At 54.9% G+C, this 22,905-nt stretch overlaps 1 protein-coding gene across 1 annotated transcript in view; it reads left to right on the forward strand.

Annotated features, from left to right (window-relative positions):
* The window catches only part of CDH23 (cadherin related 23), a 416,092-nt gene that overhangs the window by 174,213 nt on the left and 218,974 nt on the right, over positions 1 to 22,905 (forward strand). Inside the window, exons 7-9 of the mRNA XM_053663874.1 lie at positions 1,776 to 1,970; positions 5,719 to 5,847; positions 11,263 to 11,341. Coding sequence (XP_053519849.1) covers positions 1,776 to 1,970; positions 5,719 to 5,847; positions 11,263 to 11,341 — 403 coding nt within the window. The remainder of the gene's footprint in view (positions 1 to 1,775; positions 1,971 to 5,718; positions 5,848 to 11,262; positions 11,342 to 22,905) is intronic.

The raw sequence follows: 22,905 nt of genomic DNA on the forward strand, positions 1-22,905 counted from the left end.
CACCTGCCTGTGGTGGAGAGAACCCGCACACTCAGTCAGAAGCTATGGCAACTCCTTGGCTTTTTCCTCGGCGCCCCTCTCCAGCCTGACTAGGGACCTGACTAAGGACGCCTTTGCCTCGAGCAGATAGTCCCAGAGGGGGGCTGTCCGCATGTCCAAGCCTGGTCTGCAAGGAAGAAGCTGCCCAGAGCAGTGAGGCAGGGCCTTGGTCTCAGCCAGCAGCATGGAGAGTGGGCAGCAATGGAGGTGCCCTTGTTGAAAAGAGCCCTGCAGGTGTCAGAAGGGACCCGGTCATTGTCCCAGTGCAAAAAGAACACAGAGGACCAGAAATATTGTGCCTCTGCCCTCAGGGAGCTTACAGTTCGATCCCACACTCCTGGCTCTCAGGGACCACCCATGCTGGCAGTTGACCTTAGTGTCACATGGAAGAGTTAGGGAAAGAACAGCCATTAGTATTTTAGAGAACTGTTTAGTATAGAACTTGAGGTCAGGGGCTGGACCCAAATAAAGGCCTTCGGTCACTGCCTAGCTCTTGCAACTTGGACAAGCTCCTTAACCTCTCTGAACCTCAGCTTCCTTTCCAAAGACAGGGCAATAGCTTCCTCCCAGAAAGCTGCGTGTCCCAGATGCAGCCCCCAGCACCGGACCTGGCACCTAGCAGTCAGTCAGTGAGAGCAGAGATTTTTACCGTTCGTCTCCATGAAGGGCCTCATTAGACTGCCTATCCTCAGATGTGTCCAGAGCTCACTAAATTATGAATAAATTAACCCATCCAACAGTTAGCAGGCGCGGCTTGCCACCCAGGCATTGCGGCGGGCGCCACAGTGATGAAAGCTGACAGCTGGGCAGGGGATGCAAACAGATACTCAAAATATAATGTGCTGCGTGCTCGCACAGATTCCTTCACATCTTCATAACGGATATTTATGACTGTCTGACATGGCCCGGCCCTGTGCTAGGCAAGGCAGATAGAGCCCCCTGGCTTCCGTGGAGCACACGGCATTGAGGGAAAACAGGCGCCGACCGTGGAATTAGAGAAATTCGGGGGACCCTGATTATAAACATGACATGGGTGGGGTCTCAGTGGGGGGGCTGCCCTGCCCAGGGATCTGGAAGACGTCTATGAGGAAGCTGCGTTTATCCAGAGACCCCAAGTCAGAAGGCGGCAGGGATCTGTACATGTTGTACGGCAGAGGGGATCCCAGAGGCTCCTGGGATGTGGCAACATTCGAGCAGGCCATGTGCGCCCCTCTGACGCGGGCTGCCATGGCCCAGAGATGCTGTGTGTGTGCCCCACCCCAAGGAAAGCCAGGTAACCTCTGTGGTGGCAGGCCCAGCCCCCAGGGCCCCTGCCACGTGCCCATAGCACACACCTCCCGGCTCCCTGCCCTTGAAACCGTCCAACAGCAGACTGGCAGGTGTCCTCCAGAGCAGCCCAGGCCCGAGGCTCGGGCAGGTGGGGCGCGCTCAACAGAGGAAGCAAAACTGCCGAGGAGCAGGGGTTTGGGGACCGAAAGGCTCTCATCCAGAACTTCAGGATGAGCGGATCATCTTTGGAATTGGCGCTGTTATAGCCACCAGGAGGCCATCAAAAAAAGGAAAAAAAATAGATACTGCATTTTAAATTCCTCGGAACCCTCCTAGAATAAAAATGACAAGACTGCGGGCCCGGTTGGCTGGACGGACGTGGTTAACGGGCTTTGGGGGAATATTCCCTGATGAAGGCAGCTGCTCCGAGCGCCACCCACCCTTTCATTTGCTTTGCTTCACCCCAGGACACACCAGTGGGGACGCCCATCTTCATCGTGAATGCCACAGACCCCGACCTGGGTGCAGGAGGCAGCGTCCTCTACTCCTTCCAGCCCCCCTCCCCGTTCTTCGCCATCGACAGCGCCCGAGGCATTGTCACGGTGATCCAGGAGCTGGACTACGAGACCACACAGGCCTACCAGCTCACAGTCAATGCCACGGTGAGTTGCCACGCTGAGGCCCCGGCGACCAGAGGTGGCCTCCTCCCACTCTTGAAGGGAGTGACAGAACATCGTGCCCTGCTTCTCGGGGCTCAACAGTAATGATGTTAGTGACAGCGGGAATAATAACAACGACAGCTGATGTTAGTTACTGAGGGCTCGTGCTGTGTCCCTGGTGCTGTGCTGAGCACTCAGATGGGCTGTCCTCATTAAACCCCACAGGAACCCTGTGTCGTAAGTGTTATGAAGATACCTGGTACACAGATGAGGAAACTGAGGTACAGAGCCATTCAGGAACTTGCCCAGTCACCCGGCAGGTGGGCTCCAGCACCTGCCCTGGTAACCTCACAGGACAATTAGAGTGTAGGCAACCTCTCTGCTGTCTGGGACACAGGACAGAGGTATGACCTCCGCGGTGTCCTGACACCACCCAACATACCGGAGGCAGAGGGGCCTGGCTGCCACTCTAGAAAACCAGCACACAGGAGGGAGCTCCCATTTGTGCCGAGTGCTGGGCTGGGCCCTGGGAAGTCCAGAACGAGTCAGTCGGGAGAGGCGCATGCGATGGAAATATTTGCCCCATTTTATGTCTCACACTGTTGACACTCACAGCAGCGAATAGTCGGGGAGCAAGAACCCAAAACCAGGTTGTCCGGTGCCCAGGCCAGTGCCCATGACCTGAGGCTCTGAGTCTCCAGAGCACCACAGCCATTTTCATTTGTCACCAGCTGTTTGCTAGGGCCTTGGGGACAGACAGCACACCCCCTAAATCTGATCCTACCCCTGCATTCATCTTCCTTGCCCCTGGCCACTGCCGCTGGGCACAGCTGAAGCCTTCAGCTGGTAGCAAGGCGAGTACATTTGTTTACAAACTCAGGTCAAGAGTGAAACAAATTACTGGAGTCCTTCTTGACCAGGGCTGTCAAACTCATTTTCACCAGGGGCCACATCATCCTCGCAGTTGCCTTCGAAGGACCCAGTGTAATTTTAGGACTGTGTAAATGTACCTGCTCCTTAGCTACGGGCAAGGAGCTCAGTGCTGCCGCTGGATGAAGCAAGGTGGAGGGCCGGATTCACCGCGGGCCTTGTGTTTGCCACCTGTGCTCCAGACTGTCCGGGACCCATTTGCCTGACACACAGCCTCTACCCCCGGCTCCAAGTCACTGTGGTGGGGGCTGTCGGTAGTACTGCAGGCTCCACCTGGCAGGTCACAGAACCCAGATCTCTGGGAAAGACACACTGCAGGAGTCAAGGGCCTGGGTTTGAAATATGAGGTCCCCCAGGCTTGTTCAGGATGCAGTGGCCCTTGCAGAGTCACCGCAGATGACACCCTGCTTCTCCCCTAGTCAATACCTAGTTGTCTGGAGAAGGCATGTGCTGATATCTGCAAAGCTGACTTCTGAGACTGGGAGCACCGGTGAGGCCAGAAGTGGCATTTTGCTCGTACCTGTGCCCTTCCGCTCTCCCTGGCACCCACTTGTGGGTAGTGTCCTCCTACCACACCTGGGCCCAGAAACACAATGAACCTGTCCTGATGGAATAATTTTCATACCCCGTAAAAATGGCTCGGGGCAGGTGGGGGGACAACAGAGAGGGCACAGGCGTGGGCCTGGGTGGCGGAGCCTGTTGAGAGGCCCTGGGCTCAAGCTGGGATGGTGAATACAGTGAAATTGCCGTTAATCTCCCAGCAATCAGGCCTCGAAGTGGTAGAACAGGAGGGGCACAGAACTCCCTCCGTCCTGCTGACTGCCCCCTGATTCACAGGTTCCTTTCAGAGCTGGGGCTGTGCCCTTGGCTGCTGGACATGTCCCCCAAGAAGATTTTCCTATGTGGCCTTGCAGGGAGCAGTGTGGGCTCCAGCCACCACTGCCAGGCAGGGGGGTGGGGGGGAGGGTGGGAAATGAGGACTCCCCTGGGAACAAGCTGCTGAGAGCCAAAGGCCCCTGAGCAACAGCTTTGGTAAGGTGCCTGCTCTTCCAGATGTGCCCGCTGCCATCCCCTTTCTCCAGCCAAGGGGTCCGCGGTGGGCTGGACATGGGCATCTCTGGCAGGATCGGGACCGAAGCCATGGTGTGGGAGGGGAGAGCAGGTGCCAGGCTGGACAAGGCCAGCTGCCAACAAAAGCCTGGTAATGGCAACTCAGAGCCACTGCAGCCCCTGCTCAAGAGGTCCAGGGACTTCCTGCCAGGCTTCCCCCTCTGGCCTTGGCTGCCTGGTGGTTGTTCAGGCCCCTGGCTGAGAGCTCTCACCATGCACAGTCCCCAAACCTGGCCGTGGGCACCATGACTTTGGAGTCTGGCAGGTTGTCTCCCCGGTGGCCCCTCCGCCCAGCACCTCCTGCCTCCAAACTCTGCCCTCCACCGCTACACCCACTCTTCATCCCCAAAGGCCCTTCGCTCTCTCCCTGGTGGACCCTGAGGACTCTTAAAACAACCAGCCCTTCCATCTCAAAGGGTCTGCAGCTCTGTCAGTGGAGGGCAGGAGCAGGCGCTGGGTCTGTAAGGTGGGGGATGCCTTGCGTTGATCAGGCTGCCCCAGACAAGTGGAAGCCGAGGACAGTCACTCCTCACATCCTAGACCGGAGCGTTCACAAGCCCAAGGGGCCCTCATTTCACTGAGCCCTCTCATCTCGCAGAGGGCTATCGAGACTTCCCCAGGGAAGCGAACTTATTCAAGAGTCAGGGACTGAGCCTCTTATGCTAGCGGGCCCCAAGTCAAGAGAGTTAAGGGCAGATTTTTATGTTATGAGGACCTGAGTTTGAGTCCTGGCTACACATTTAGCAGCCATGTAACTCGAAACAAGTTACATGACCTTTCTGAGTCACTGTAAACTCATCTCATGAATGCACTCATAGTACCAACACAAGCAAGTGAGGCACCTGCACAGTGCCTGCTGTGTAACCATGTTCAGCGTGCAGTGGCTATTCTCGCTAACTAATGTCATTCAATAGTAATGGGCTATTTAAGTGGGATGTGTATTTTAAGGTCATAAAATACGTGTTCCAGGTTTCCTTTCTTGGTGAGCTTTCATAGGACTAAATTTCCACCTAACTAGGAGGGTACAAGCACTGCCTGCCCGGCCACAGGGGAATGGCCTGTGACCTCTCAGGGTTCCTTCCCAGAGTCCCCCAAATGTCACAGGCCCTGGAGCTCCCCCTACTGGTCCTACTGGAAACACTACTTGATCAGTAAACCCAGAATGCAGAGCAGGGACACGGGTCCCAGAGTAGCCTCTGGGGTCCAAGGGCCTTTCTTCTAAGGAGCCCCCATCCTCATCATTCCCTCAATGACTGGGGATGAAAGGGGCAAGAAGTGAGAATGGAAAGGGGCAGCGGCCCCCTGGCTGAGTCCAGCCATGGAACCAGGGACAGCACCATCTTTACTCCAAGCTGGTCATCCTACCCACCAGATATCAGGGGGTCAGGCCCAAGCTGGGCGGTGGGCAGGAGAAGGGAACCCACTCCAGCCCTGTTTGTGACATTGGATGAACCACCTCTCACTGGGCCTTGGAGGCCATTTGTGTTTGCTGTGCAGGTCAGAGATCAGCGTGAGTTCTTCTTCTTAATGTCCATTGTGGGTTGTTGGGTTCTTGAACTTCCACGTACTGAAGCCCTTCCCCGCTGAAGTGAGGGAGACCATGTGTACATGTGTGCACATGTGTTTGTGCACATGGATGTCATGTGTCGTGTGCATGTGTGCACACCCACAGCATCCCTTACCCTGAGGCTGTGTACTTTTGTTCTCTCAGGATCAAGACAAGACCAGGCCTCTGTCCACCCTGGCCAACTTGGCCATCATCATCACAGATGTCCAGGACATGGACCCCATCTTCATCAACCTGCCGTACAGCACCAACATCTACGAGCACTCTCCTCCGGTAAGATCCCCCGGCCCTGTGTGCCAGGCTCCTGCTTCCCCCCATCCCCGCACGTGGCAGTGACGGGTGTCCTAGCACTGGGAAGTACCGACCCCCTCTTCGCACAACAGTGCACCTCACTTTATCCCTGGAGGGCTCTGCGTGGCAAAGGACAAAGACTTGCTGGGAGAAGGGTGGGGAGCAATGCAGAAAGACTTACGTGGGTTGACGGGGACAGCTTTGGAAAATCCAGCCTGGGCTAGAGAGCAGATCTGGACGCAGCCAGGCTCACTGAAACATCAGTGTGGCTCGGCCATGCCCCTCGAGGCCGACGGGGTCAGTCTGCTTCTCTTGCCAACCAACAGTGCTGGCCGAGATGGTGGCAGCTGCCCTCGCCCAGGCCCTCTCAGGCTGGGTTCTTCCCTGAGGGCTCAGTGCTCCCGCTGCCCCTCCCAACTCCTCAGGCTTTAGGTGCCTCAAGTCCAGGTTTTTAAGAGAGACACCTGATTAGCTGTCTTGGTGATTTTGTGCCATGTCACAAGGTCATAGCTCACCAGCCAGCCTATGGACTGGCTGCCCTTGGGCCACATGTCCACCTCTGGTCCAATCGGTTGTGAGTGGGTGTCTTCAAGAACCAAACACGTGCCACTGCCCCTTGGCTGTGGGCAGCCAAGCGACAGGCATCCTGGGCCTGGGAGCCATCAGTGCTTTCGTGCAAACTGAGATGAGACACCCGCTCTGGGCTGATAAACCAGCAACAGGCAGCTCCTCTGAGCAGGCGAAAGCCCTGGACGTGCAGCTCGTGGAGCAGCTCTTGTGGGGGAAAAAAAAACGTGCCCTTCCTTTAGAGAGGACTCAGTGGGCTTAGAGGAAGGACACACAGCTTTGAGAGCAAAGTGTGGCACCCACCAGAACAAGAGGGTGTTCAGGGCCCGCCCACATGTCTGCATGGGCTTGCAGAACTGGGCACAGGTGAGGGGCAGGCTTCCCTGGACCAGGCTGCAGACTGTGTCCCAGGCCACCAAGGCCGGGCAAGCCCCACCTCCAGTTGGGAGACTCGATCTGCCCTGATTGTCGTACTTTGCCTCAGTCTCCAGGTGTGAGGGCCTAACCACTTCCTTCTTGGGCCCAGATATGGACTGAAGGATCTAACAAGCAGGGCACTTTTTGGCCACCTATGGCAGGTGTCTGAAGCTGCTTTGAGGGTAGAAGAGGCATCTCAGTGGCCCCTGCCCCAGCCTTCCCTTCTTGGTGGTCCATGGGCAGCAGAAGCTCCCATTTGGAGACTGAAAGCTGTCTCCCTCAAAACGTCTTCGGTAAGCTCACATCTTCTCAGCCCAGGGAGGCTTTCCCTGACCTTTCAGATGAGACAGGCCCTCCCAACTGCCCTCTGCCCTTGGACACCCCATCTCAAGGCTCAGTGCTTCTGAACAGACTGCTCCACCTCTCTTCTGGGACGAACTCAAAGTATATCTCAGCAGGGATGGCGTCTGCTGTGGGCATAGCACAACATGGGTGCTCAGGAAGTCTTTATGGAATGAATGAATGAGTGAATGAATGAACTAGGGAATCCCCTGATCATACCAACCTCACTTCATCCTGGCCATCACTCCTTGTGCCTGTTTACCGATCCAAAGACCACCCATCCGACCACCTTTCTTAGAATGTTTCCAGCTGGCTTCATCCTCACCAGCCCACAGACACCATCCCTCTCACCTCAGCTCTGGCTGAATTGACTCTCCCGTGCTGCATCATTTACCACCAAATTACAGTCACACCTGTATGTTCACTGATGTGTAAGTGGGTTACATTAGAGACCCCCGTAATCAAAATGCCTGAGTCTCCGGAGCTTGTACCAGGCCTCCTGTGGGTCTCCCAGGGCTTCCTGCCCAGGACCAAATGCAGAGAAGATGGGCAAAGCCGACTGTTGATTGAAGTGAGGCAGTGACGGTGGCCGGGCAGCCAGAGGGACTTGGAGAAGGTCCTGCACGACCACGCACGCACCTTGGCCAGACCACACAGTCTTCAGACCACTTCCTCACTGGGAAACCAGGGCTGGTGATGTCCCCGGTAGTGGCTCTCTCACCTGAGGGTTTAGCACACTCAGGGGAGCACTCAGCAAGTGCCGGCCCTGCAGATATTCAGTGACTATGACTGTGAGTCAGCCAGTCTTCAGTGATAGCAGTCCAGCTGGGCTGGGGGTCCCATCTTCAGCTTCATCTCAGAGTCCCGATATTCAGCCAGAGGGGTGTTGACAAGGTGAGGGTCCCCCAAGGCCCTTCAATTTATTTTTTCTGTCATTCCTATGCCATAACCAAGTAATACCATTTCAGACCTGCAGATTTCTGAGTGTATCCATTCATTCATTCTATGTTCCATTCTTTTATTCATAAACCAGATGGTTATCAAGCCCTTGCTGTGTGCAGGGCCCTGTGCTAAGCTGCACCCTCTCCTCTCCGGATAATGCCACAGGCTCCTGCTAGGGTGACCCCTCAGACCAGCAAACAGGGACACTTGCTCCCCTTAGCTCCTGCTCCCCTGATGCTCTGCTTCTTAACATCTGACATGTTCCCTCTTAGGCTCAGGGATCTCTGATAGCTCCTCTTTGCCTTGCCAGGGTTGCCCCTTTGGCCCCACCAGGACACTGAGGCCTTCCTTCCTTGCTAAGTGGGGGTTTGAGGCTCTCCCAGGCACTGGCCTGGCTCCCCGAGTGCCACAGAATCACGTCCGTGTCCACACACCTCGGCCTTTCCCCGCGTCTCCGCACTGAGGAGGAGCTCCCCCGTGTCCACCCCTCTTGCGCAGCTCTTTTCCTGCAGGCCGATCCGTACATCCCAAGCCTGGTCTTTTCAGGCTTCCGATTGGTTTCTGTGCCTTGATGCCGGCTCTCCATGCCCCGTCACAGTGCGGAACCCTGATTTGACGCAGCAGTTCCCGGGCCGGGCCAGGGCTGAGGAGCACCGCAGCCGGTCAGCCTCCCCGGTGGGTGGGAGGACCCAGGAGCCCGCAGACCCATCCACGTCAGCAGTCCCTCCGTGGGCCGGGCCTCCCTTCGGACCCTGGCCTGCTCTCCCTCGCTCCCCCTCTTTATCTGCGGCTCCCAGCGTGTATGCCTCTCTGTATCAGAGTATCAGGCCAGCACGCCTCATCTAAAGTGTATATATTACCTAATAAAATCCTTCTTATTTAGGATTATTGCATCAAATTTTAATTTCCTCACTCGAGCAGCGGCATGTCAGCCTACCCGTCAGTGAAGGACCGATAGAAGGTGAAAAGAGTGGATAAACTGCACAAATTACTGCCAGCTGATGCCTATCAGCCCTTTGACTGGAATTGACTGGAATTAAGAACTGAGAAATAGGATTTTCTGCCTCAGAATCTGCTGTGGCAGCTCCTGTCGGAAGTCCCCTTCAGCCCCCGCCGGCCTGCCCCCAAGGACACCTCCCACTCCTGAAACAAACTGCACGTCCATCTTTCAAGCCCCTAATCCTATTGTGGAAATGGGGGGGGCAGGTGGTCCCAGCTGAGCTGGGAGGGCGGGAGGTGGGCCAGGACCCCCAGGCCAGGCGGCGCCCAGGCGGCTTCTGGCCTCAGCTGCTCTTCCGGCCATTTCCTTTGGCGACACACACTCCTTCCAGAGAAGCCCCAGCTCCTCCGGACGTTGCCCTGATGTCCCTGCTGGTACCCAGCCTCACAGGCTCGGCTGCCTGTCACACCTCACCCACCCCTCGCCTTGGCACACCTGCCTAGCCCCGCCCCAACACTTCCCTCCACTCCCTGGTCACCCTCACCCCATCTTGTGACTTTAAGCAAGTCCCTGAGCCCTCTGAGCAGGTCTCCTCAGTTATACCCAGACGGGAGAGGCTGTGAGGAGAAAGTGAGAGAGCCTAGGTTGTGTACCCAGCACGGTGCTTGGCACACAGTAGGTGTTCAACAAATGCTGGCTCTCCCTCAGAAAACACCTCACCTCTAGGGTGGGGATTATTACACTGGGGTGCTGGGCAGTCTGAACTTGCTAGAATTGTTTGGAAGGTCACACGCATTCTGGGAAGAGGCACCCCGGCGTTCCTCGGGTGCTCCCAGTGGGCCCAGGCCCCAGCAAATGGCACTGATCACTTTTACAGCATTTGCTGTGTACCTGGTGCCCTTCCAACTGCTTTACATGTATCAGTTGCTAAGGGGTGGGAACTATTGTTATACCATTTTATAGATGGTGAAAGCAAGGCAGCTAGAGAGTACATAGCTCAAAGGATTCAAACCCGGGCAATCTGGCAATAGAGTCAACCTGAACCCCTTGCTGTACCGCCCTTCCCACCACAAGGAGTCAGGACCCCACAGGTCTGTGTTCTTTTAGCCTTTCTAGGAGGGGTCTGTTTCCCAAGAGTCCTCCTCCTTGCAGCGTGGGCTCCTGTGAAGGGAAGAAGCCTGCCCACCAGCTCCCTGCGCCACGCCCCTGGGCACCTCCCGCTGGGCTCCCTCTGTGCGGGTCAGGGAGGCAGAGGGCCCCCAGTAAGGGGCCCAGCCCCGGGTCAGGCAGAGGCCTCACTTCCTCACCTCCTTGTCTTTGGAAGAAAGTTTCAGTATATTGAAAATATAATCTGAAACAGCAGCTGTGGGTTCCCCAGAGCCCCCATTTCTCCCCGTTAATTCCTTCTTATAACATTTCCAGTCTTTGTGCCTGCACTTGTATTAAAAGCTCAGAGTTTTATTAAAAATGGATTTATTTACCCAAAAAGAGATGAAATCCCAAACTTTGTCGGGAGCCTTGTAGATCTGACTTTGTGGAAGCTCGGGTGCCTTGAGGAGAGTGAATGGAGCGTGGGACAGAGCCCTCTGAGGGAGGAACCGCCGGCTGAATCGCTCGCCACACGGTTCCTGGGGCCTTGGTGGCCTCCAGGGCGGCCAGTCATCCCCGGAGTACTCGCTTTCAGGATTGATGATGCTTTCATTTGTGGAATAATTGATGTTCTCCTTTACTCAAGTCCTGGTGAAAGCAAAGTCCCAGGGTTTTTGCTGTTATTCCTATTTAGGTGGGACAAACCCAGGCCAGAGAGGTGCAGTGACCTTCCTGAGGTCACAGAGCAATTTGATGGGTGATTGAGACAGAGATTTGTACCCCTACGGGCTGTTCCTACAGCAGCTCTTCCTTCCTGGGTGGTCCAACCAAATGGTGGGAGATGGGGAGGGTGCGTGAGTATATCAGCGAGACTGGGCCTCTCCAAAGGGCACAAGTGTTTGCCTGGGGGCCTCGGTGTCCGTCCCAGGGATGAGGCGGGCAGCGGAGGCCTGCACACTCAGCACCTGCCTCCTTGGCTGGCCTTGCAGCAGGGCATCCACCTGGGGGAGAAGCTGCAGGCTCCAGGACAACTAAAAAGGAAGAGAACAGCAACCGGGAGGGTGGGCAAGCAAACTCAAGTCCCTCCTCTCTCCACCCAGGGCACAACCGTGCGCGTCATCACTGCCATCGACCAGGATAAAGGTCGTCCCCGGGGGATTGGCTACACCATCGTCTCAGGTAAGGCCTAAGCTAGCCCTGGCCCCTCGCCACCACCAAAAAGAGCCACTGCAAGAGTGTCGGGCTCTGTGGGGCTGAGGAGAGGCCCATGGGTGTAGGGGACAATGATATGAGGGGATCTGCTCCCAGGGACAGCTCTGTCCAGAGGACCCAGGAAGGGAAGTGACTGCATGAAGGAGGAAGGAGCAAGGGCGGAGGAGAGGAGCGTGGGTTGAGGCTAAGATATCTGGGGCTGCTTGTGTGATGCTGGGGGGGCAGGAGCATGTGCCCCTGTCCAAGGTCTGGGGCATCTCGGCACCTGGGGGCTCTGAACTTGGATCATCGGTGACTCCCCTCTAACCTCCCGTGGTGTTCTGGGATCTCTTTGTTTTTCTTTTCTTGCTTGATTAAAAAGTAGCAGTTTTGACATTTTAGAATAAATAGAACTGCAACTTTGGCTGGTTTCACATTCTTTTCACATTTCTGGCCATTTGAAATGTCTGTGCAGTCTAGAACTGAGCGGGGAAGGCACACCTCTTCCACCCCCGATCTCTTGGTTGAGCAGAGTGATGACCAACTACAAGGAAAGTTCTAAGTGGTGTTTCAGCACACAGACTGATTGAAGGAGCAGCTCCATTTGACTGTCCAGGGCTGGGTGACTTTGCGGCACGGAGCTGCTGAGACATCGATGTAGAAGCTGGGTTGGTCCCTGTCCTCCTGCCCCCAGTCAGGGAAGGGTTGGCCTGGCACATCTGGGCTGGCCAGGCTGATGGCCAAAACGATGGAAGGCCACCAGGCCGGAGCCCATCTCTCCCACACCCCCAAGAGTAGGGAATGGCATTTCCAGGGCATTTTCTCCCCAAAGCTCAAAAGATGCCAAGGTGTAGTGATCAAGAACACTGAGTATGTTTCCAGGGTGGGCCTCTATACCTCAGCTTCTCATCCGTTAAATGGGAGCAATGAGAGTACCTACTTCAAGTTGTTCTGAAGTCAGAAGACAACACATGTTAAGAGCTTAATTAATGTGTGTGAGGTATTCCATGTTAGATGCTGTTGTTATTATTACTGCTCACAGCTGGCAATACCCTTGGGAAGCTGGTGGTTTGCTGGTGGGAGGGAGACCCCTTACATCCTTGGAAATGCAGTAAGCTGGGGGAATTATGGGCTCATGCGATCCATAGCTGCCAGCATGCCTATCACTGTGCCTTTAGACCCAGGATACCCGGGGCCCAGAGCAAGTGCCAGCCCCGCCCATGTGCAGAGCAGCAGCTGCATGGGCTTGGGCCTCTGCTCCCCCACTCTGCTTCCCCATTCTGATACCGGCAGAGAGTAAACGCCAACGTGAACTTCTGGAATGAATGTGTAAGTGACTGTTACCCTGGGATAGTGGGTTTTCAAACTCTAGTAAGCCCAGGAATTGTTGGGGGCTCTTACCAAAAATGCAGAGTCCTTGCACTGACAGAGTCTCATTCTGTAGGACTGGGGCGGTGACCAGGCACACACCGTCCTTTCTCACTGCGCCCCAGGCAGTTCAGATGCAGGTGGGCCTTAGGCCAGGATGTGGGCAAGCCGGTCCTAGGAAGGGTCTGCAGGAGGCAGAGTTCCCTGGGAGTCAGGCCCTCTTCTGGCAGGCAGCTGCTGGTCTCCATGAATTTTTCAGACGAGACTGGGCTTGTTCAGGGTGGTATGGCCATAGACTCCATGAATTTTTCAAACTAGGAAGTAAAGCAAGTACCTCCTGGTGACAAGGACCTTACGCTGGAGATTGGAGGGAATACCAGTGAGCCCTCGTGATGATGGAGTCGGGCGCCAGAATAAGGGAGCAGCAGTGAAGGGGACATCTGGCTGAGTAGGGGATTGTCTCTTCATCTCATTGCCTTTCGGCGGGGAGCCAGGGCTTGGCCTGAGGTCGTGGACAGGCTGGAAATTCCTGCAGTGACTCCGGGAGGCCACCCTGCGGGGCACTGGCCAATTTCAGGTCCCTGCTGAGTGCCAGGTTGAATGCCCCAGAGCCCCAGGTCCTCTCTAGCTTTCAAAGATGGTCACAGCCTGCCCTGGCCCGTGTGGCTCTGTTGGTTGGAGCATTGTCCCGCACCAAAAGGTGGGGGCTAGATTCCCGGTCAGGACACATACTTAGGTTGTGGGTTCAATCCTCCATCGGGGAGCATAAGGGAAGCAACCAACCAATTGTGCTCTCTCACATCAATATTTCTCTCTCTGTCTCTCTCTCTAAAATCAATAAACATATTTAAATTTTTTCAAATTAAAAAATGGCCCCAACCAACTCCTCCTTCTCACCCTCTTAGAGGGTGGAGCCACTGAGCCCCTGGAGGCTGGGCTGGGCTAGGAGCTTAGAATCAGAAGTTGCCTGTGGCAAGTTCTGTGAGTTTCCAGGGACTTCCTCTCCTGGGCCCAGTTCCAAGCACAAACAACGGGATGAGAAGGGAGACTCAGGATGTGAAACTACAGGTAGGGGATGTGTGTGAGGGCGGGGGGCAGGAGGCAGAAACTTCTGGAAGTCCTGGAGCACTTCTCATAGCTTTATAGGATTCCCACTGCCAGCACAGATGTGCCTTGGGGGTTTTGGAAAGGATGACAAATGGGTTTCCTCTCACATGCCAGCTTTGATTGATTGGTAATGGCTGTCTGAAGAGGACCATGCATCCAGGCAGGTTCAGCGCTGTATTCAGTGGCCAGGACCTGCTATGGGTGCAGAGGGAGGGGGCCAAACCTATGTCACATGCTGGCCGTCCCTGGTAAGACAGCGCTTGGACCTCAGGCACAGGGTGGCCTCTGTGTCCTTGTGTTTGTCACTACTTGGTCCCACCCAAACCCTGTCAGACGGCTTGAGGAAAGGGCAGTCAATCCTTGTCTTTTTCTCCCTGCCCATCCTCAGCACCCGGCTCACCTGGTTGCCCGCCCCCCTGTTCCTGCCTGCCCTTCTTCCCTGGCCCCGGACCGGCATAGTCCCCCTGCAAGCCGGCCTTCGGGTGAGCCTATGGGCCGGGGGGCAGAGGCCCCAGGGGAGCGGGTAGACGGCAGGCTGGGCCTTGGCCTTGTCTCCGTTTCCCTCGGTCAACATAGACACCACTGTAAAGAATACTGTTTGCCAAGGGTCTGGCCTCACACACCTGTGTCTTTGGGGACGTTAAGTCCCAGCCCTTTCTTGGGAGGTTTGGCCAGTTCCCGTTTGGCTTGAAGCAGAAAGAAGGAATGCCCACAGGGCACCTTCATGCTGACTGCCCCAAGCTAGGCCTGAGTGCCCTGCGGCCCTGTTCCAGCCCTAGGTGCTCTGGGACCCTTTTCCTTGGAGCTCCCAGGGGCTCCCAGAGCCAGATTCAAGTCCTTAGGGCTGCTGTGGGTGACCAAGTCTCCAGCTGCTTCCAGCGCCTGGGCAGGGGCAACTGAGTTTGCGTGTGGATGGGTGCAGGCCTGCATCGCAATGATCCACGCACACAGCTAACCTGCCCGCTCCCCCAGGCCCCGTCCCCTTGGTGCTGTTTATCAGCCCTGCAGCTGGGGGATTTATGTCCGCACGCCGGTGCTTTCCCCATTACTAATGACCCCTCTGTTTTGCCAGGAACAAAGAGGCCTTCAGAGGTAAGTTATGGCTTCATTGCCATCAATTTGTTCTCAGCCTCTTGTGGCCAAACTGAGACTGAAGAATGACAAAGCTCTTTCCCATAGAGCGCCTGGCAGGAGCCCCGTACTCTCCCTGGGCCTCTGCCTGTCCTGCCACTCTCCAAGGGCACCACTTCCTCCAGGGCCCAGCCAGAACAGGGTTCTGTGGCCTCGTGTCCCCAACAGCCAGCCCGGCCTGTGATCTGAGGAGATACCCTCCTCTGCCAAACAAACAGCCCTGCTTTGAGACGCAGCCACACTGCACTTCACCTCAGAGCACTGGACTCAGAGTCCAGAGTTGCGAGTCTGAGGCCCACCTCCGCCGCCTGCAGGAGTGTGTCTGAGCAAGGCACTCGATCCCTCTTAATGCCATAATTCTCACCCAGCGAACAGGGTTAATAGTCCCCATGGCAGATAAGATGGTGCCAGAGGGACTCTAAAGGGCCATAAAATGTTAAGCATTATCAATTATCAAGGAAATACCGAGGCCAGGCGTCTTTGGGAGTCGTAGTCACTCATTTCCTCCTTCGCTCATTTAGGTAGAGAAGTGGCCGAGGGTGCAGGCTCTGAGAGCACTGTCCGGGGAGGTGACCGCCAGCTGTGCTGGCCACTGTGGTTGCTGTGAGCACTGGACAGCTCTGAATTGAGATGAGCTGCGAATGTAGCCCACAGGAGTTTGAAGACTTAGGAAACAGATTATAAAATATCTCATTAAAAACGTCTTGTATTGATGACATGTTGAAATGATCTCTTAGATATACTGCACTAAATAGAACATATTATTAAAATTAATTCACCTTTTTATTTCTTCTTTTAACGTGGCTACTAGAGGACTTAAAATGACACCTGTGGCTCCCATCCTGTTTCCACGGGCGGCTCCATCCCTGACTTAGACTGGCTTGGCTTGCCTCTGCCATTGACCAGCTGTGCAGCCCGAGCGTGAGGGCTCCAGCCTGGAAACGGAGGGGACAATAGCCGGTGCCTCACAGGGACACTATAAGAATTCAGTGAACCAGAATGCATCGGCGCTTAGAAGAATGCCTGAATTTACAGTAATTGCTAGACAAGTGGGGACCCCTAATATTCCCCCACAGCAGAGTGAAGGTCTTCTCTGGGCCAACACCTGTGCCAGTGTCCTGAGGGCTGGGGAGGGAGGGGCACTGCCTCAGCCTCAGCACCTTGCAATGCAGCAGGGGAGACAGGCTACGATGCCCTGGTGGGTGGGGCACTATGAAGAGAAGCGTGGGCTGTGTTGATAGTTGTTGACTTAGAGTGATGGCTCCCCGGGGGTCCATTAGACTGTTCTCTCTACCTGTGTGTGCACTAGAAAATATACGTTAAGAGAAGTAAGGGGGTGCCTCCCCCAGTCATCACAGAGGGCGGGGGCGACTCACAGAGCATCTAAGCCAACCCACCAACTGGTGAGCTGGGACGAGCCAGGAGTGGTGGATGGAGGATCTGTTGTCGGCAGAAGTAACAGTGTACAAAATCCGGGAGTAGGAGAGAGCATGGCACATTCATAGATCTGCAGCAGTTTATCGAGGACAGGCGCAGCATTCGTGGGAAGCTGGGGACAGAGGAGGCCACAAAAGGAGGTAGGGCCAGGCCCTGCTGGCTGTGGAATGAATGCCCAGCTTGGACAGTGCCTGGCCTGGTCCTGAGGGCAGCAGGGGAGCCAGTGCAGCAGGGAAGGGATGTCGTCAGAGGAGCTGGTGTGAAGCTCTGTCACACTGGAGCCAGCGTGTTGCAGGAGGGCAGGAGGGAGCAAGCCGGCCAGCAGGGAGGCTGCGCTTAGTGTCCTGTCCCTGCTGGCATCACCGTGGGGGAACAGAGACAGACAGAGCCTATGGAGAGTGCGGAGGCCAGGCGGACAGGATGTCACCAGTGGGACCCTTGGCGGAGATGCCTTTCGGGCCCTCTTGGTCAGGACGGCTGCTCAGTTTGACTTGCGGCTGCGAGTTGTTTCAGAGAAGGCTCCTCTCTCCTCAGCAAAGCAACCTTGAGTGAGTTGATTGAAACTTTAGAGGCATCAATGTCCCCATTTTTTACCTGGGGCCACCGGTCCCATTATCACAGAGTTGTAAAAATAAAAGTAGTTGAAACCATTACATAAAGTGTGCAGCCTTGGGTGAGCGTCTACCCAGGCGGGCGCACAGGAAGCCCTCAGCATTGCCGGCCATTTTCCCTCCTGCCTTCAGCTTATCGGGATGAAATCAAGCGTGTGTCCTGCTGTCAGAAGTCTATATTGCTGACCACGGCCCCTCTCCTGTGTGGCCAAGCCAGGCTCACCCAGGGGGCCAGGAGCCCTGGTTGCAGCCTCTCTCGGTTGCCTCTCTCCCACCACAGCCGGGGATTCCAGCCACCATCATCCTCCTACAAGCACAGGGCTTTTCATCTGTCCCCAGTCACCTGCGCAGGGACCCCGCCTACCAGAGACTGTGCAGCAGCAGCACCACCTGGGCACCTGTCAGACCCATGATTCCTCGGGTGCCACCCAGAGCCCCGGAGTCAGACACTCGGGAGTGGGGCCTAGGAAACAGCACTGCCCACAGCAAGCCCTCCAGGTGGTTCTGATGTGAAATCCTTTCCCCGTGTCAGTGGCGCTGTCACTTTCCACAGATACTAGACTGAGGAGCTCTGTCATCCAGTTCCCCTCCTCTCTCAGTCGATGCTCCGGACCCCTCTCTAGGGCCAGAAGGGCCCTTGCCACCGAGGTGGAAGGTTTGGTGAACGAGCCCACACCTGCGCTAGCACTTCCTGCTTGGTCCTGCCCGACAGTCCCCATGACGTCACCCCACTGGCCTTTTTGCCGGCTTAGGAGGCCTGACCTCTGCCATCAGCCAAGCCATGTAGCCCCCATCCCATGCCCCATCTGACCCCGCTCCCAGCCTTCTGTGCTCTGCGCCGTCCCTGGGGGGCGGGTGGAAGGAAGGAACCCCTTTACTGAGTGCCTGTGTGCCAGGCGCTGGCTGAACACATTTCTCCCTACAGAAGGGTCCAAGGGGAACTGCCACTCCCTGTTGTAGAAAAGGAAAGCATGGCTCAGAGGGTTTACACGGATTGGCCAAGGGTCTCAGCTACCAAGCAGAAAAGCAGGGATTTGAACCCACACCTCTCTGGCTCCAAAACACACCCCATCCATGACAACAACAGGTCACTAACTGTGGTCCCTGGACCAGCAGCATTGGTGTCACCTGGGAATTACTAGAAAAGAAAAACTTTGCACCCGACCCTCAACCTACCGGTGGGGCCCAGGTGATGCTGCCGCTGCTGGCCTGGGGACCACACTTTCAGAAACGCTGGTCTGGAGGAACATGTGTTCTTAATGGGGGGGGGGGGACAACTCACTCCCCAGGGGGCAGGAACTGGTTCTGAAGGGTGAGAAATAGCTTACTCTTCTTACTTAGAAGTATCTTACTTACTTAGAAATATCTTACTTTAGACTTTTATGTGTAAAGAGCATAGATAAACATACAGATATGTTCTACCTGCGGTATTGAACTTTCAGGCCGGTGGTTAGGGAAGTGTCTCAAAGCGTGGGGGAGGGGCATAGGGAAGAAAAGGCGGAGAATAAAGACGGGTGGGCGGCATCCGGGCCCAGCGCCTCACTCCCCCGTTGACAGTGGTGCTTTTACCACCAGCAGCCCCCGGGGGACCCTGCCCGGCTCTGTGAGTGAAGGACAAAGCCCTTGCCCTCCGCTCTCTGGATTTTACTTTTCGTGCCTCCAAGTGAGGCAGTTCCTTGAAAGCGCACTGAGGGCTTTGAAGTGAAGGCTGCGTGTGTGAAGGTGCCTGTGTGTGTGTGTGTGCGTGTGTGTATGTGTGTGAGTGTGTAAGGAGAGGAGAATAATCAGATACAGTCAGACTTGCACAGCGCGCCCCCACACATAGCAATAACTGAATCGGGCCCTCAGCCATGGCCCGGTGGGGGGCAGCTATCGTAGGAGACCATCGTTCGAAACACATCAAAGCCCTGGTGATTGAGATGCTTGGCATTTTTCTCCCCCTGGAGGACTGGAAACTCAGGGGAAGGCGGACATGCTTTAGCTATCTGCACTGCACACCAGAGCTCTTGGGGGATCGCACAGTGGGTGCCCGAAAGCCCCAGAAGCCTCAGGGCACCTGGCTGGGCACAGCGGGGAGTGGCCCACCTGGCCAGAGCCCAGAGGTGGCCGGGGAGCGATTAAGGGCAGATGGAGTGCGGTGGCGGGGCCAGTTAGTTGGTGGAGGGCACAGAAGGCGAAAGAAGTGGTTCTTGAGCGGGGTTGGTGCTGGGGAGGGTGAACACGGGTCATCAGAAGTTCACCTGGCGGGACTTCGGGATGACTGGGAGAGGCGGCACTGGAATGAGGGCAGTCTGCTGACAGGCCAGGGGACCATTCGGGGGGCAGGCTACAGGGGTCTAGGTGGAGGTGGACAGGAGGAAAGTCGGCAGGCTCTGGTGACACGCTGGACATAGGTAGAACACGGAAAAGAGGAGACTAAGAAGATTCTAACTTCTGAATCTAGGTTTCTGGGGTCCTGGTGGTGGCCTGGGCAGAAAGGGACATATTCATAAGGAAAGCCAGTCTATTCATACCTGTGACCGCCTAGACCCGTGTGAGCACATGTGCCAGAACTCCCCAGTCCCATTCCAAGGCAGACATCACTAACCGATCCGAGCACACTTTTCCTCTGAGCCTGGACGGGCTGCCGAGCCCCTCTTACCCAGCCCTCCAGCTGCCACCAGCAGTCGACAGGCCTTCTATTCAGAGCAGGCATGTATGTGTCCTTATCCCATTACATGTCACGGCTCTCTTCTTTCCAAAATATCTAGGGACGGTGCCTCCCGAGGGTTTTTCAATTTTAATTATGCAAATACGCTGGCATATTATTTAGAGTTGCCTCCCACCACCATATCGAAACAGAAGTGAAATATCACACCAACACTACATTCCTCGTGATGAGCCACCAGAAAGCCTGCCCTTCATTCCCCCTTATCCTCTCCCTCCTCTCAGCTTCCCTCCTGCTCCCCCAGCACTCTCCTCTGCACGCCCTGGTGACAAGCCAGAGAGTCTTGCTCTGTGTTCCTCCTCCCTCCTTTAATGATGGCCTGTCCCGGTAGCCGTGGCTTCCCTCTCACTTCTTTCCCTTGAGTCACAGTGGTCAGTAGACTTTGAAGAGGTCTCCCTGCCGCACGGATGGAGACCCTCCCTTTCTGCATCTCCTCTCTCCCGCTCCCTCTTCATGGGCAGGAGTCTCTGTCCCTTGCTTATAACACTGGATAGCCTCCTGGGTACCCTATGGGCCCCGAGACTTCCCCATTAGGTCCAACTAGACCCTCTTCTGCTACACCTTGCATCCACATCCCGAGGTGGGCAGGGGAAGGACCACAGCTCCGCTCAGGGAGCCGGGCCTCTTCAGGTGTGCCTGGGTGCTGTTAGATAGTCATGGCCAAAGTTACTTGGCAGGGGAGTTCTAGTCTGGCTTCCCTATGTCAGCCGGCATTTGTCTTATTTGAAAAGTCGGCTCTTTTACACTTTTTTCTCACGTGTAATATGATTGCTTTGTGTTGGATTTCCCAGGGCCTTAAACTCTATGGAGAATTATGAACTTGGCCACCATTTATTTTGTGTTTTCTCTTTTTCTCCTTGGTTAGCATACCTCAGGCACACAGGCCCGATTTACATATAATTCTCAGCTCACAATCAACATTGGTCCATGTGTGGCCCTTTTTAGTTTCACTATTAATTTTTAAGTATATTGTGGACACCTGTGAACCCACCAGCCAACCCAAGAGCCAGACCATCGTCCATACCTTACATCTGCCCGGGGCCTCCTCCAGCCCATCCCCCACCTCCCCATCTACATCGCCATATCTTTTAGAATCTAACATTTTTTATTCTCTTTTAAAAATATTATATATATATATGGATCACATATTGCTTAGATTTAATTGTCTCTGAACTTTATTTTTTTTAAGTCTTTATTTATTTTTAGAGAGGGGAAGGGAGGGAGAAAGAGAGGGAGAGAAACATCGATGTATAAGGGCAACATCGATCGGCTGCCTTTCAAATGCCCCCAGTGGGGGGACTGGCCCACAACCCAGGCATGTACGCTGACTGGGAATCGAACCAGTGACATTTTGGCTCAAGGGACAATGCCCAACTCACTGAGCCACACCAGTCAGGGATCTGAACTTTATTTTACAAATACCATGTTATGCATAGTCTCCTGGAGAATATTATATATCCTAGATTCATCCATATGTTTTTGGTATAGGTATCATTTGTTCATTTTTGTTACTACATATTATTCCATTGTATAAAAATACTACAGATAATCCATTTTTCTGTCCATGGGTGTACGGGTGGATTTTTGCTATTACATACTGTGCTATGACCATCACGCATGTGTGTCTCTGAATACATGTGCGAGTTTGCCCTGGCCTACTACATCATCTCTCACCCCCACCGTAATCCCAGAATGTGGCTGGCTGGAGTCACGTCACAGATAAAGAAGCTAAAACTCACAAAGCTCATGAGACGTGCTTAGGGTCACAGGGCTCCTAAGTGGTGGGCACAGGATTCAACTCCAGATATTCAGCCTGAGAAACCAAACAGTTTATGTCAACCCATGGTCTACGTGCCAGACTGGAACCCTGGGGTGTGTTTATTCAGTCATGCCGCCATTCCTTTAATTAACTAACAAATATTGAGTGTCTACTGAGTACCAGGCCCCACGCTGGACCCTGGGACCAACTGTGATGGGAAGGCCACTCTCACTGCCCTCATGGAGCTCACAGTCTGGTGGGGAAGAGAGAGAAGTCAGCAAAGACAGTGTTTGCAGACTGTGTGGAGGATCGGGAAGGAGCTACCAGGGTGGGGAGAAGGTAACGGGGGTGAGGAGCTTCAGGAAGCAGGTCGGGAACACTGGCTGGTCCAGGCAGGTTTCGGTCACCTGCCTCAGCCTCCCTGGGCTGCAGATATGGGTGGAGATTTTGTCCCTCCCACCTCAGAAAAGGTCTCAGATATTTTGGGGGGCTCTGGCCCTGAGTTGAGCCCCCCAGAACAGCTCAGACTCCTAGTTCCCTTTTTCATCTGACACTCTGGATGACTGCTCAGCTTCCAAGGCAGCCCCCAGCTGGGGCTAATCTGAGATAAAAGTTTTTATTTATCTAGCTTGATACCCAGTGCAAGGTTAAATCATACAAGAGAAAAAGCAATAAAAGAGAAAGATTAAGCGTAAGGCGCCGTCTTAGGCATGCCCTTTTGCAATATGGTAACAAAGATATTAAGCTTGAAGTCGCCCACAACCCCACACGGCTGTTTCCGTGACTCTCTGAGCTCGACTCAGCTGGAGCAGGAAAGAGGAGGAGAGGACAGGGTGGGGGCACAGGAGGGAGACACCCCGGGGTGCCCTGCAGAGAGCGTCGAGAAGCAGATGGAGTTCCACTAGCTCAGCCCATCGGCCACCTCCCGCCCCACACAGCTCTGATTCATGACTTCCCAGGGGGAACAAAAAACTGTTGACATCTGCACCTACATTTCTGTCAGCGTTTCCTTGTCATCGGTATCCATCATGTGCCCGCTGTGGGCAAGGCACCCTGGGGAGACAGAAATCGTGGGAGAGGCCTCAGTCACACCCCCTTCTCATGGCCAGCCTGGCTCCAGTCCAGGTGACCTCGAGTAGGGCATTTCTCCTGGCTGTGTCTCCGTCTCCTCATCTGTAGAGTGGGAATGTTAGGAGAGTTTATCTAAAAAACAAATCACGGTCTGGGCCATGGCCTGGTAATTCAGTTGGTTATAGCATCGTCCCAATACACCAAGGTTTTGGGTTTGATCCCCAGTCAGGACACGTACAAGAAGCCAGCAGTGAATGCATAGATAAGTAGAACAACAGACTGGTGTTTCTCTCTCAAAGCAATAATTTTTTAAATTTTAAATAATTAAATTATGGTCTGGTTGATGACCAGCACATATAAG

The sequence above is a fragment of the Artibeus jamaicensis genome, unplaced genomic scaffold, assembly GCF_021234435.1.
Source record: "Artibeus jamaicensis isolate MK-2021 breed Jamaican fruit bat unplaced genomic scaffold, CSHL_Jam_final contig_332, whole genome shotgun sequence".
Lineage (NCBI taxonomy): Eukaryota > Metazoa > Chordata > Mammalia > Chiroptera > Phyllostomidae > Artibeus > Artibeus jamaicensis.